The sequence below is a fragment of the Lutjanus erythropterus genome, chromosome 23 (assembly GCF_056507025.1).
Source record: "Lutjanus erythropterus isolate fLutEry1 chromosome 23, fLutEry1.hap2, whole genome shotgun sequence".
NCBI classification, from domain to species: Eukaryota; Metazoa; Chordata; class Actinopteri; order Lutjaniformes; family Lutjanidae; genus Lutjanus; species Lutjanus erythropterus.
This window is the reverse complement of record NC_139339.1, coordinates 17323317-17336149: the sequence shown is the minus strand read 5'-3', so window position 1 is coordinate 17336149 and position 12833 is coordinate 17323317. Positions and strand designations below refer to the sequence as shown.

The 12833-nt window shown below is 40.8% G+C and overlaps 1 protein-coding gene across 1 annotated transcript in view; it reads right to left on the bottom strand.

Moving 5' to 3' along the window:
- Positions 1-555: 555 nt before the first annotated feature.
- shroom4 (shroom family member 4) overlaps positions 556-12833 on the bottom strand; it is a 79335-nt gene continuing 67057 nt past the window's right edge. Inside the window, exons 5-12 of the mRNA XM_084711742.1 lie at positions 9033-9094; positions 6943-7785; positions 5637-6305; positions 4028-4160; positions 3766-3867; positions 2984-3154; positions 2614-2756; positions 556-1629 (exon numbers count right to left, since the gene is read on the bottom strand). Of these exons, the coding sequence (XP_084567868.1) occupies positions 1467-1629; positions 2614-2756; positions 2984-3154; positions 3766-3867; positions 4028-4160; positions 5637-6305; positions 6943-7785; positions 9033-9094 (2286 nt within the window). The 3' untranslated portion in view covers positions 556-1466. The remainder of the gene's footprint in view (positions 1630-2613; positions 2757-2983; positions 3155-3765; positions 3868-4027; positions 4161-5636; positions 6306-6942; positions 7786-9032; positions 9095-12833) is intronic.

The window sequence follows — 12833 nt, the reverse complement described above, 5'->3', positions numbered from 1 at the left end:
AAAACATGTTACAGCCACAGACATTACAGTAATGGGAATATAAAGAGATATGATGATATTATGGTGGATAATACAGTATATGTTCGGCTGAATGCAGGTGTCAACCAGCAACAAAGATGAATACAAAAAGAGAAATCACACATTTAGCTAACTTCCCATATGGCAGTTAATAATGCTGCGAATGGCATCTCACAATAATGACTTTAGTGTTGCTAAAGGAAACACAGTTTCTTAGTGTGAAGCACCGAAAAAAAAAAGCCTCCTTTGGTTCTCTGAACCAGGAGATTTAAATACAAAAGAAAAACACACACAAAAAAAGCAGCGTCTCAGTGACACATTCATCAAGAGAAAATGTCTTTGGCAACGTAGTGTGATACTGTTAGAAGATGTGTAGTGTCATTAGTACAGTTTTACAGTACATGTTTCAGGCACATTTTGTGAAGCAGGTGGTATCATGTTTATGAGTCCTTACTGTGGCCTCACAAAATAAAATATGCTAATCAGGCCGTATTTTATATTCTTTTCGTTATTATTAAGTTTATCTGTCCTAAGTCCCGCTCCTCCATTAACAGTTGAGCAAGCTTGGCTCGTCACTTCGAATTTCAGTTTTCTTTACATTACAGACAAACTTCTGCTGGGGACCAAATGTGCTCAACTGTTATTGGAGCAGAGTGAAAAGGGGCGGGACTTAGAAAGGGTCGTTTCAGTCTTTTACTTGGGTGAAATTGGGGAAAAACATCCTCTTCCTTTCCAGTCAACGTCCAAATCTCCCTTTTCCATCAACAAGCTCTCTAATCTCAGGTCTGGAGATAAGTTGTTGATATGTTTCTAGAAATTAGAAAATTCATCTGATTTCTTTCTTCTTCTTCTTGGACTTTTTTTTTTTCCTCTAGCACTTAAGTCCAGTCTGTTTCTGTTATGACACCTTGGACTCGGGCCTCCTGTGTTGGTTTTGGCCTTCATTGAGTGCAGAAGTCAAGTTTTCCCCACCTACCTACAAACATTCATGGTGTTTGACTTGTTAGTTTGGCACAAGAAGTTCTGGATCTCCAGATCTGCTAATCCTTAAAGGAATAGTCTGACATTTTGGAACGCTTAGCATAGCATAACTTAGCTTAGTATAAAGACTCCAGGGAGTCAAAATGAGATATAATGTGTTAAACAGTGATTTTTAGAGGTGCTGGCAGGCAGGTTTTATTACTTTTGTGCAGAGCCAGTGTACAGACATGAGAGTGGTATTGATATCTTTATCTTAGACAAAAGTGAATAAGCATATTTCCCCAAATGTCTAACTATTCCTTTAAGAATCTCTGTAAATCAAAGCTTCAACAAACATGAACACTGCATGTTTACCACCTCTTTTAAATCTCAAGATGGACTCCACTCTGTCTTGTTGTCATGAAACTGATTCTGACTTAATGTTACTACACGCCTCACTTTTCTTCATCTCTTCAGATTTATTTTCTTCAATAATGTCCATATCCCATCGACATTCCCATACCGATTCCCAGCCCCAGCCCCAGACCCAGGCTCTCCCTCAGCCCCCTCAGCTGCTCCTCTCCCAGCCGGATCTTGTCCTCCAGCTGCCTCTGCTCCACCAGCAGGGCCGCCTTCATCTTCACAAAGTGGCTACAAGGGAAAAAGCAGAGAATAACATGAATTTTATGTTTTATTTATATGTTATATGTGAGCTAGCAATTCTTGTTATAATGGCAGGAGTGAAAAGTTGTTGTTAATGTTGCCTGTGACTTAAATTCTTTGCAATCAGTCAATCATACAAAAAACAGTCAATTCAAAAAGTTGTGGCCATTAAAACATTTGCTTCTTTGTTGACGTCTCACGGCTCTATCTTCTGCTGGGCACAATGCGACGCACACTCAAGTACAATTGTTATAGTAATTTTTTTGATTGATGCTGTTGTCATTTTCACACCAAGCGCCTACATTGTGTAGGTACCAGTTGCACACCATACCATAATTTAAGCATTTATTTTTATACCTTTTTATTAAAAACAGTCAGTGTTGATGTAAAACTGAATCAAATTTTCACCTCCAGTGTGTGTCTGAGTTCAGTTCTGCCTCTGACTAAGTACCTTGCACAACAACCGTTTCTGTTATTTTCCTCTGGTTTCTCTCTTTTTCCCCTCTCCTCTCTATACGTCAGCGTTCACAAAGTAAAGTCCATCAGATCAGAAGAGAATCTGATGCTGTGTTTATTTGCTTAGAAACTGTAGGAGAGCAGTGGCTCTGCCCATCAAAGTGATACATTCAAACTTTTTGCTTAAGTTGAATATTTTCATCTCACACTTAATACAACGTGGGCTGATACAGTGTATTAAACTACACTTATATCAGGGTCTCATTTTGGTGCTTTTTAAAACAGCCAAAGTGCACAGGGCTGCTAGCACAAGCATGTCGCTTCTAAACTACAGTGGCTCTGCAGGGTCAGACAGAATGGCTAGTAAAAAAGACACACTGACTCGCGCTGTAAATTTCTAGAACATAACATCGCCCAAAGTGAACATAATGTCCCTGAATTAAAGCAGAAATATGACTGTATTGATGGAGTAATGTTTTGTTAGAAATGTAATGTAAATGTATGATAAAGTTGTACCTGTAGTCTCTGTGCTGCTCGGGGGACAGGCAGCGGGACAGCACCCGGCTGACAGCCTGCTCTCTGCGGTCAACATGATCCTTCAGGTCCTGAGCCTCTGACAGCTGCCTCATGAGCTGACGCTTCTTCTCCAGCAGGGGGAGCTAGAGGCCAGAGAGAGGGGACATTACTACATTTAGTATATTTGGATGCCTTTCTGTACATTTTTAAGTATAACTATCATTTGAAATGTTAAGATACACATCCCACTGTTGATAATACAATGACTATCGATTTTAAAACAATCCAAACTGCCACATTAAGCTCAGAAAATTACCCAGACACCTCTGACCCCACTTGTCCACCCTGTTTCTACTCCTCTCCTCCTCACCCTCTCGTGGTGCTCTGTGTCGGGGTCCAGTGTATCCAGCGTGGTGTCCACCCTCAGCAGCCTCCCAGACAGCGATAGCAGCAGGCTCACCACCTTGTCCAGGTCGCCGATGAACATGCGGAACTTGTCCACCTCGTTGGGCTTACAGACCGCCACCACCATGCTCTCCACCTGAGGACGCAGACACAGACACAGCTGGAGGTGACTGAACTCAAGGGAAAACTAGAGATGTCCAGATCTACTTTCTTGAAAGATCGTTGATTGTTTATTCGTTCTCATTCACAGTCAAATACTGATGTTTTGGAAGTGAGACTCATCAATCAATCGTTTTATTTAGAACAAATAATGAAGGTCCTGGTTCAAAATATATTAAGTTTACAAACTTAAATAATACATTTCAAAGGGATGTAAGGTAAAGGGAAGAATGTGACTCTTGCACTCTTGACTCTTACATACAAATTATTGTTTTGTATGTATTGTTTTGTCCCTTTTTATGATCATGACTCTGCATGTGGTCTTTTGTTTTGAAAACTGACCAGATTCTCTGTGCTATCTGTGATTCTCTTGTTTGATCTGCTCTGTGCAGCTTGACAAGACATCCATAAAAAAATAGAACCAGAAAGAAACCAGAAAATATTCACATTTGAGAATCTGAAGTCAGAGAATTTGGGCATTTTTTAATAAATAAAATGGTAAAAACAAAAAAAAGGTTTGGATGCACAAGTAAAAGCCAGTGGGTGACAAAATGAGGAGATGAATAAATAAGAGGAGTCTCTCCTCACCTCCTCTCCCAGCTGTGCGTTGGCTCTGATGTCGTCCTGCAGTCCCCTCTGAGCTTCTCTCAACACTCCTAGCTTCTTGCGGAGGCTCTCCATCAGCTGTTTCTGCACGACAGGAGGAGAACCGTTTAAACGCCACAAAATGACAATAACAGGCAGCACGCGTCTCTTAACCTAAGATCATCATCGTGTTAACTTTGGCTGGAGAAAACCTAAAAATACAGCACACATTAATGAGTTTCCAGACAGAAGCCTCACGTGTTACCTTGTATGTCAGTTCGTCGTCGTCGTCATCCCTCTCTCTGTTATCGGTGAAGTCCTTCAACTGTGACAGGAGCTGAGCTTTGGCGGCTGACGTGCTGTAATAGGACGAACAGCTGGAGCTCGCACCGGACCGCCTGAGGGGGCGAGAGGGAGTTTGTTTTATTTACGCGGAGATAAAACACACAGGAGACAAAGCAGTAAAACAGACACAGTCATAAAACACAGTGATTAGAAGAGTACATAAATAATCAATGCAATCAATTATCTGGGTTGAGTGAGACGAAAGAAAAACAAACAGCACATGGAAAACATCTCAACTGCAAACAAGCAAATAGCACAACAAAAATAATGAGAACCTGCAGCAGTTAACAGAACAGATGACAAAAGGACAAATGGGAACAGAGGGGGATAAAAGTAGTGGTATTATCAGACAACTTTGTTGATTTATATTTACTTTTAAAGGCTTGCAGACGGCAAGATAGTTGTGTTGTTAAAAAGACCAGCTGGACATGGAATTGCAATTATCAAATAAAAAGTTTATTAAAAAGTTTTGGTCAGATATAAAACCCTAATTCCAAAAAAGCTGGAACATTGAGTAAAACATAAATAAAGACAGAAGGCAGTGATTTGCAAATCATTTTTGACTTGTTTTCAACTGAATTCAGTACAAAGACAGCCGCCTCATGAGCTGACCCAACTTTTTTTGGAACACGTTGCAGGCATCAAATTCAGAATGAGTGTATATTTACAAAAAACAATGACGTTTATCAGTTTGAACATTAAGAAATACTTTTTTATTGTTCTGTATTCAATTGAATATAGGTTGAAAAGTTTTATAAATCACTGCATTATGTTTTTATTTATGTTTTACACAGCATTCCAACTTTTTTAAAATTGTGGTTATATATCTATCTAGTTATAATCTTCGTGCATACATAATCTATACTTTATTTAATGTATATTCTGACTTTATGATTTTAATGATTAGTTTGGATTCATCAAAGTCACATGATAACACAAACTAACTAATAAATCGAGGCAGTGGTAGACCAGCAACTCCTGTTGCCTGTCTGTGAGGTAAAATTACTGATTTTGCCTGTGGAGTTTGGTTGGTTTGGAGAGAGCGATATTTGGCAGATATATAACGATGGTTTCCTCTTTGAAAAGGCTATCTGACGGCAAAGTAAAGCAGTAAAAAATATTCTAAATACACTGCACACATAAACTGATATTGATTTTTTTTTAAGCGGCTGAAATATGTCGTGCTGCTGATTCTGCTCATAGCAGTTCGCTGGGTCACTTTATATGCTATATTCACTTTCCTCTACATTTTCCCATGATCATTTAAAAATTCTAGGCAACAATTACCCATCAGGCACCTGTGTCTGCAAAAACAAACATTTTGTAACAGGGAGAGAAAAAGAAATCTGGCAGCAGTGAGGAGATCTGGAGGTTGTGGGAAAGAGGGAATGAGCTTAGTGACAGGAACAGTTAAGTCTTGTACAGATCAAATGGTGTGTGTAATTAATGCACACACACACACACACACACACACACACACACACACACACACACACACAGAGAAACACACTCAGCCTCTCTCTGGTTACCTATCCAGGCTGTCTGTGTTGTGCTCAGGGTTCTGGTAGGCTCCTCTCCAACACTCTGTGCCCGACTCCCCCTCACTGTTGTGGGGGAAGAGCTCCTCCAGGCTCAGCCTCTCTCTACTGCTCTCCCCAGCCTCCAGCTCCTCCTCCACAGAGCTGCTCTCCGCTCTCGTCCTGCCCGACGGCGACGCCTCACAGTCCGGTAAGGTGTCAATGTCTGTCTCCAGGACCGTGACCGGCAGCGCAAAGCAGGGCAGCTCGCTGGTGATTGGCTCGTCCTCTACAGGAAGTCCCTCATCCTCCTGGAAGTCGTCGATGTCTGTTTCCATGGGGACGTCCAGGTCTGCGTCCAGGCTGTGCGCCGGACTCGGACTGAGGGTCGTCTCTGATTCTGTCGCTGGTTCTGGAATCTTCTGTGGATCGATGCTCTGAAAGCCTCTGCTCACACACAGCTGCTGCTGCTCATAGTCGATGGAGAAGTACGACTCAGCAGGTAGAACCCCGCCAACGCCTCCATTCTCTAACACAGGTGGAACTGTTGAGTCGCTATGAACTTTGGGAGATGAGGCCCTCTCCCACTCAACTCCTGGTTTCACATTGGGCTGGTGTTTATGAGGTTTCACTGTGACTCTGTCCTGGTCGGGGCTGCGGCTGAAGTTCATCTCAGATAAACTGCAGAGACACACAGGATGCAAAATTTATTTATTAATTTAGGGGTAAATACTGACACAACCCTAACATCTTAGATTTTTAGTAAAAGAAACACTGAGTGTTCCTTCTCAGAAACAAAATATTCTATTTAGCTGATGTTGCAAATTTTTCAATTTCATAGTTCAAACGTTTATGTTAAGACCTTTATTTTGAAAGTTTATCTTCTGCTTCCTTCTCTTTCTGGTCATGAGCTATGAGCTGTGGCACTGACTGCACATAAAGATCGTTGGTGCAGAAATCACAGACTTTCACTCTCAGTTGTTCATGATATTGAAATGTCTAGTCTAGCCTAGCTAGCTTGCCCTATATTATTGTGAACATACAGTTAAGTCACACAGAGAATATGCCGATTTCATTTTACAGTCCTTAAAGTAGTGTAGGATGTAGGATTTTGGTGTCATCTAAAGGAGAGTTTGTAGATTGCATGCACCTTGTTTCACTCTTTCCATGCAAGAAAAAAAAAATTCCCCCTCTTTCTGCTGGAGACCCCCTACAGTCCACTCAAGGACCTCTGTTGGTCCCTGAACTCCAGTTTGAAGACAACTGCATTTTAAAATAATACAACTACAATAAATAATTAATTTCCTGCTGGGCTCACCTGTTCACACTGCTCTCTGCTGGTGGAGGTGGAGGTGGAGGTAGAGAGGACAGTGCCTCCACCCTCTCTTGCTGTCCTCCGTACGTGCTCTTCTGGTCCCGCTCCCTCTGGGGCGGAGCCACTGGTCTGAACGTTCTCCTGGAGAACATGGGACTGGGCGGAGCGACAGTAAAGGGCACTTCCTGAAACTGAGCCTGGTTCTGATTGGACGGAGCATGGGAGAATGGGTGTTCCTGCCTGTGCGGCTGATTCTGATTGGACGAGGCGCGGGGAAACGCGTGTTCCTGGGTTTGGGTGCAGCTGCAGCGTGGGCAGCCCTCGGACACATCCTGCCTCTCTGGAGGGAGACTGTAGGATCGCTGTCTGGACGTCTCTGCTGGAGGGATGTGGGCAGAGAGAGGAGCAGAGGGAGGAGCAGTAGAAGAAGAAGATGAAGAAGAGGAGAACAGGGTGTGGTGAGATGCTCGCCTGCGATGGAACTGCTCCCACTTGGGGGGCGGCGGTCTCGGTGGAGGTGGCGTCTTCTTCCTATTTGGCCGGACAGCGTTGGCAGCTTGTCCTCCTCTGACGCTGCCACCTCCTTCCTCCACCTCACTGAGGGTCTGGCTGGTCGCCATAGAGATCGACGGCGACCAGCGGTGGCTGCTGTCGAAGCGGAGGTCATTTTCGGACATGGCTCGTCCTCGGAGCGAGAGAGGGGCCGGCGTCGGAGCAAATGCGTATCCATTGCGGTCATCGCTACCATCAACGTGTCTGGGGCCCCATCGACCCTGGTGGGGATGCTGGTGGTACTGATTAACGCTGTCTGGAGGTCTGGACTCCCGCCTCCAGCTCTGGTAATCCCTGTGATGTGGAGAGGACAAAAAAACTATTCAACTGTTGTATAATAAAAATATAAAGTACAGAAAAAACTAAGGACTTTATATTAAAAAATTAATAAATACATATTTTTAGAAATGTGTCAATAAATACATACAGAAATACATGTGAAAATAAATTAAAGTGCTTCCAATTCTTTTTTTTATTTGTTTTAAATTTCAATATTTATTCTTTTATTCTTTTACTTTTAAAAAGTACTTATTATTTTATTTATTTCTCTTTATATTTCCACATTTTTAATTGACTTAGTCATTATTTTGTATATTTATTTTTAGAATTAATTCTACATTATTTATTCTTTTATTTATTTGTCTTTATATTCCTATATTTTCTAATTTACTTGTTTATTATTTTTTGTTTATTTTTTATTTATTTGTTTGTATTCACACATTTTTAAATGTACTTATTCAATGTTTATTTTAATTTTCAACATTCTTCATTAACTGATTTATTCTTTATTTATGCTTCTTTATATTTCTGCTTTATTTTCTTATTCTTTCATACATTTCTTTCTTTTTTTATTGCACTCCTAACACCAAAGGAGAGCACAGAAAACACTCAGCAATACACAATTCTAATGCAAAATAAATAAAACCATTCTAAATTTGGCAGAAAGTGGTTCATTCATGAAGAAGCCCATCATTTAAAGTAAAAAACTCTGGTTGTCAAGGTCTTGTGGGTAAACAGGGATGTGCGGCAGAGATTTCTGGTGAGAAATGTTGCAAAACAAAAACAGAGAGACAGAGAAAGTGGTTAAATTACAGTAAATGTTTCCTGTGTGCATTCCAGACTCACTCAACTGTTTCTGTCTCAGGTCAAATATAAGTAGAGGTCTTTTTTACAAGCCATGCGTGTCCTAAATGCCCCAACGTCCTCCTGACATACAGCAATCACCCTCCAACCACATGTCATTATGGACACATTTTAAGCATGGATGATTGCTCTGCACACTTAGAGCTCATTATAGTCAAATCACAGCCGGGCATGACTGAGGAGGATTTCCGCCCGTCACTGCACAATGGGCCGACCCCACCTAAAGTCTCCGGAGACGCACTTAGAGACAATCAGACAGACATGGAGCAAGTGTGTCTGTCAAAAAGCCACGATCGTAGATATAGATGATAATTAAGCCAGATTAAGACAGATGTGTTGTTTATATGACTGCAACTGTCTGTGTTTGTGCTGTGTGGTCGTTACAGGAAGTGGCTCACCTCTCAGTCAGGCTGTACTTCCTGTTCAGCTTGGTCGTTTCCTGTTGCCGGGCGGGATACGTCTGTGGAAGACATTTAAAGCCGGTTAATAACACCAAAGGAATGAAGGAAGGCTTCAATCTGGTGTTTGGTGAGCTCAGGTCCCTGCTGAAGGGAAGTGGGTCTGTTACTCCACCCAGCTGACACTTCAGTCCGATCAGGTTAACTGGGGTGGAGGCATTTTCTTTTGCTGAGTTCATGTCAAAAAACATCACTCCATTTTAACCTAACTTGCTTCTTCAGGTGGGGAATTTTTATCATTTCAGTTTGAGTCACTTGTCTGCCTGTTTAGTTTGTTTGTTGTTTTTGAGGAATTTCTTGACATTTTCACCGTTACTCCATCTCAGAAAGGGATAATGTACAGTGAGTAGATCAATATGGTGAAATAAACCACGACAGAATGATGCAGGACTTGAATCATCCTGCACCATTCGGTCCTAACATGGTTTGTTACCAATAAAAATATTTGGCACACATTTATGAGACATAAGATGTTAAGTTTATAATGATTTTATGGCTTTATTTCACAATAGTGACCTGCTCACTGTATATTGTTACACTGCTTGTTACATGGTAATGTACCAAAAATCAATAATTTGACACATAATATGAATTTTTAAATGATTTCAGTGTTTTGTTTCGTTTTTTAGGATATTTTTGGAGGCTTTTATGCCTTAACTATAGGACAGCTGAAGACGGAACAGGAAAGGAGGAGGGAGAATGAGGGAACGACACGCAGCAAAGGGACATAGGCAGGAGTCAAACCCACGGCCTCTGCAGAGGACTCACAGCCTCAGGACATGGGGCAAACGCTCTACCAACTGAGCTACCAGGCCACCAATTTTACTGGTTTAACAATGATTTTATTGTTCCTCCTCCTGAGTCTATGATTATTTAATTCTATAATATGGCCGCTACTGACAGCTGCATTGTTTCTGTTTTGCAAAACAGTCACTGTCAAAGACAGTTCTTGACTATTTTTGCACATGTTGAGGTCATGGCTGACTATTTTTATTATATTAAAGAGAGAAAGCAGAGGCACTTTAAGTGGAAAGGGAATGCAAATTTTATGCGAGCAAAAAATACACATCAGAAGTGTTTTTAATAAAAGTTGAAATTTCAACATCCCTGTTATTTTGTCAAGCTACTTCTTAGGTCAAGACTGAACTTTCAAACTCAAATTTGTAACTTAAAGAGAGCTACAGTTAAGCTACTAGTATTATCATTATTACAAAACACGGGTGATCCATTTTCTTTAACTGAACTTTCCCAGTGAAACATTTTCTGTGATATGTGAAAAAAACAGCAAGAGTTTAGGTGACAGACTGAGGAAGACTGATAAAATGTTTCTCATTGATCTGAGCAACAATATGATGCTTTGCTCATTATGGCTGCAATACAGGATATGTCTGCACAAAACATTTGACGTGCTTTTATTACCCCACCGCTGGAATGCTGAACAAACTCATTGAACTCTCATTACTGGTCAGAGATACAGCAGCCAGTAGAGAGGCGAGGATAAGCTGCACAAACACACCCGTGGGGTCCACATATTTTCTGACCGTCTACAATGTAAATCTGAGCATTCAGATGGTATTTTTGTTGGAATGGTGAGAAGTTAAAATTAACATATTTGGCCGTCACTTGCTGTCAACAGAGCATAAAATCTGAAAAATGGTAACAACTGATAACTTTGTGATAATAAACTATACCACAAGTACCTGGATGCATTTAAAATGGATGCTTTAAAAGGGGCATCGAGTAATTTATGGCTTCTTTATGCCTCTATTGGTGAATAGCTGGAAATAAAATTGAGTATTATTCACAGGGTCAGCAACAAAATGTATTTTAGCCACCTAAAAAAAAAACATGTAGCTAGTTATCTAGTGTTTTGCTCTGTAACTAGATACTCTCTAACTAGATGACAACTGATGTAGATCAGCTAGTGATTAAAATGAGCTAACTGATGGTATGACCATTTATCTCCCAGCAACAAATCTTGCATATTATGCACACTAAAAAATATTGACACATCTATAAATACTGATGTTGAATATTTGAAATGCTGGCAGTATTGATACTCTGGTACCAGCTGCACTTTCTCGCTCTCTCCTCTGCAGTAGCACCCACTGTCTTCCTTTTGTCACGAATCTCATTTAGCATCATCGTGTTGTAATACTGTCATAGTTAACTTTTAATTAAAATCTAAAATTTTATGCCTTTGATTTTGAGTTAGTTTTTCCATGTGGTATATGGCTTGGTAAATGGTATCAAATATCATTATTTTTCAAGGTATTGTATTAAAATTAGAAATATCACAACACTAATGTGTTTTCTGCCCAGACTTTTACAAAAAATATGGTCCTTTGAGAAAAAGGGCACATTTCACTACAGTGTATATTTAATGTTCATATAATGAGGTGGGATATAAAAAATAATCTAATATAATAGTCTCATTTTGCCAACAACAATTCAACTGAACTGTTTCCCAACACTTCTGAAAACACAGCTGGGCTTCTAAAATGAGAGTCCACTGAGTGACGGACCACGAGTAATAATAATAATAACAGAAGCTTGTTACGTTCCTGTATTTTCACATTTGGTTTCTTTCTTCTTCCTTCCTTCCAAAACACACACACACACACACACACACACACACACAATGTAATGAATGAACCTGAATTCCCCATTTAATTTAAAATGTGAGCGTTTGAGTGTTTACATGCACGTCTTCATGAGTCTGTAGAAAATCTTACAACAGACTTGTAGTCCATCCAGCACATCTGTTACCATTAAAGATGTGGGACTTTGTCAGGTATGATGCGAGATTCAATATCGCCATGGCATTAAACCGACGACCTTTCATTTAAAACATGGAGGATGCAGCGGTCCAAGGCTCCCCTGAGGCCTCAGTGTGGCAACACCACACGAAAACAACCAGAGCTGAAGACAGATTTAGTCCAAAACAAATGCCAGTTCAGCTCTGCTCAGTGTGAGATGATAAGGTCACTAATATGTTGAAGTTCACGGGACTTTCAAAAGTTCAGATGATCTACTACACCCCCCGCCAGGACACTCGCATCAGTTTGCGGTCAAGATGTAACCCGACGCTGTTATTATCGCTGACACAAGTGTCCGCCGCCGTTGCCCAATCTCCCTCAGTTCCATGAGCTATTTCAATGATTCGACGAATTTTCAATGAGACTTTCAGACTGTGACCACATGCAGGATGCAAGGTTCAACTTCAAACCAACCGTTCAACCACAGAGCGCTTGGACCGAGTGGCCACTTAGCAACAACATCCAAGTGAGGCCACTCGATCCCCTTCTGGTGCTGGTTTTTAAGGAATCGAGATCGTTTTCAGTCTCCAGTGGTCATTTCAGCTCAGTCCAAAACCACAGTCTGATTTCAGTGAGCTGCCGAGTTTATCTTCCACTGAAAGGCGTTACTTGGTTTCAGTGCTGCAGGGACGCAGGCTGTTATTTAGCTTAACAAGTCTGCTGCTGGAAACCAGGGCTGAGGCCAGCAGGCTTGTAAACACACTTGTTAATGAATGCATTTAGAACCGCTAACATGTTTATATCTAAGCAAGATTGATGCCTTTAAAACCATGAATTTTACTCAACAATATAAATTCCTTTATTAGTAATGCTGCTAATAATGTTTTGTTTGCAGGCCATTTACCCGTTCTTACAATATAACTGCTAAAAAATGAGCTTCTTTCACACAAAATGAGTGTTAGTAAATGTTATGCATAGGATG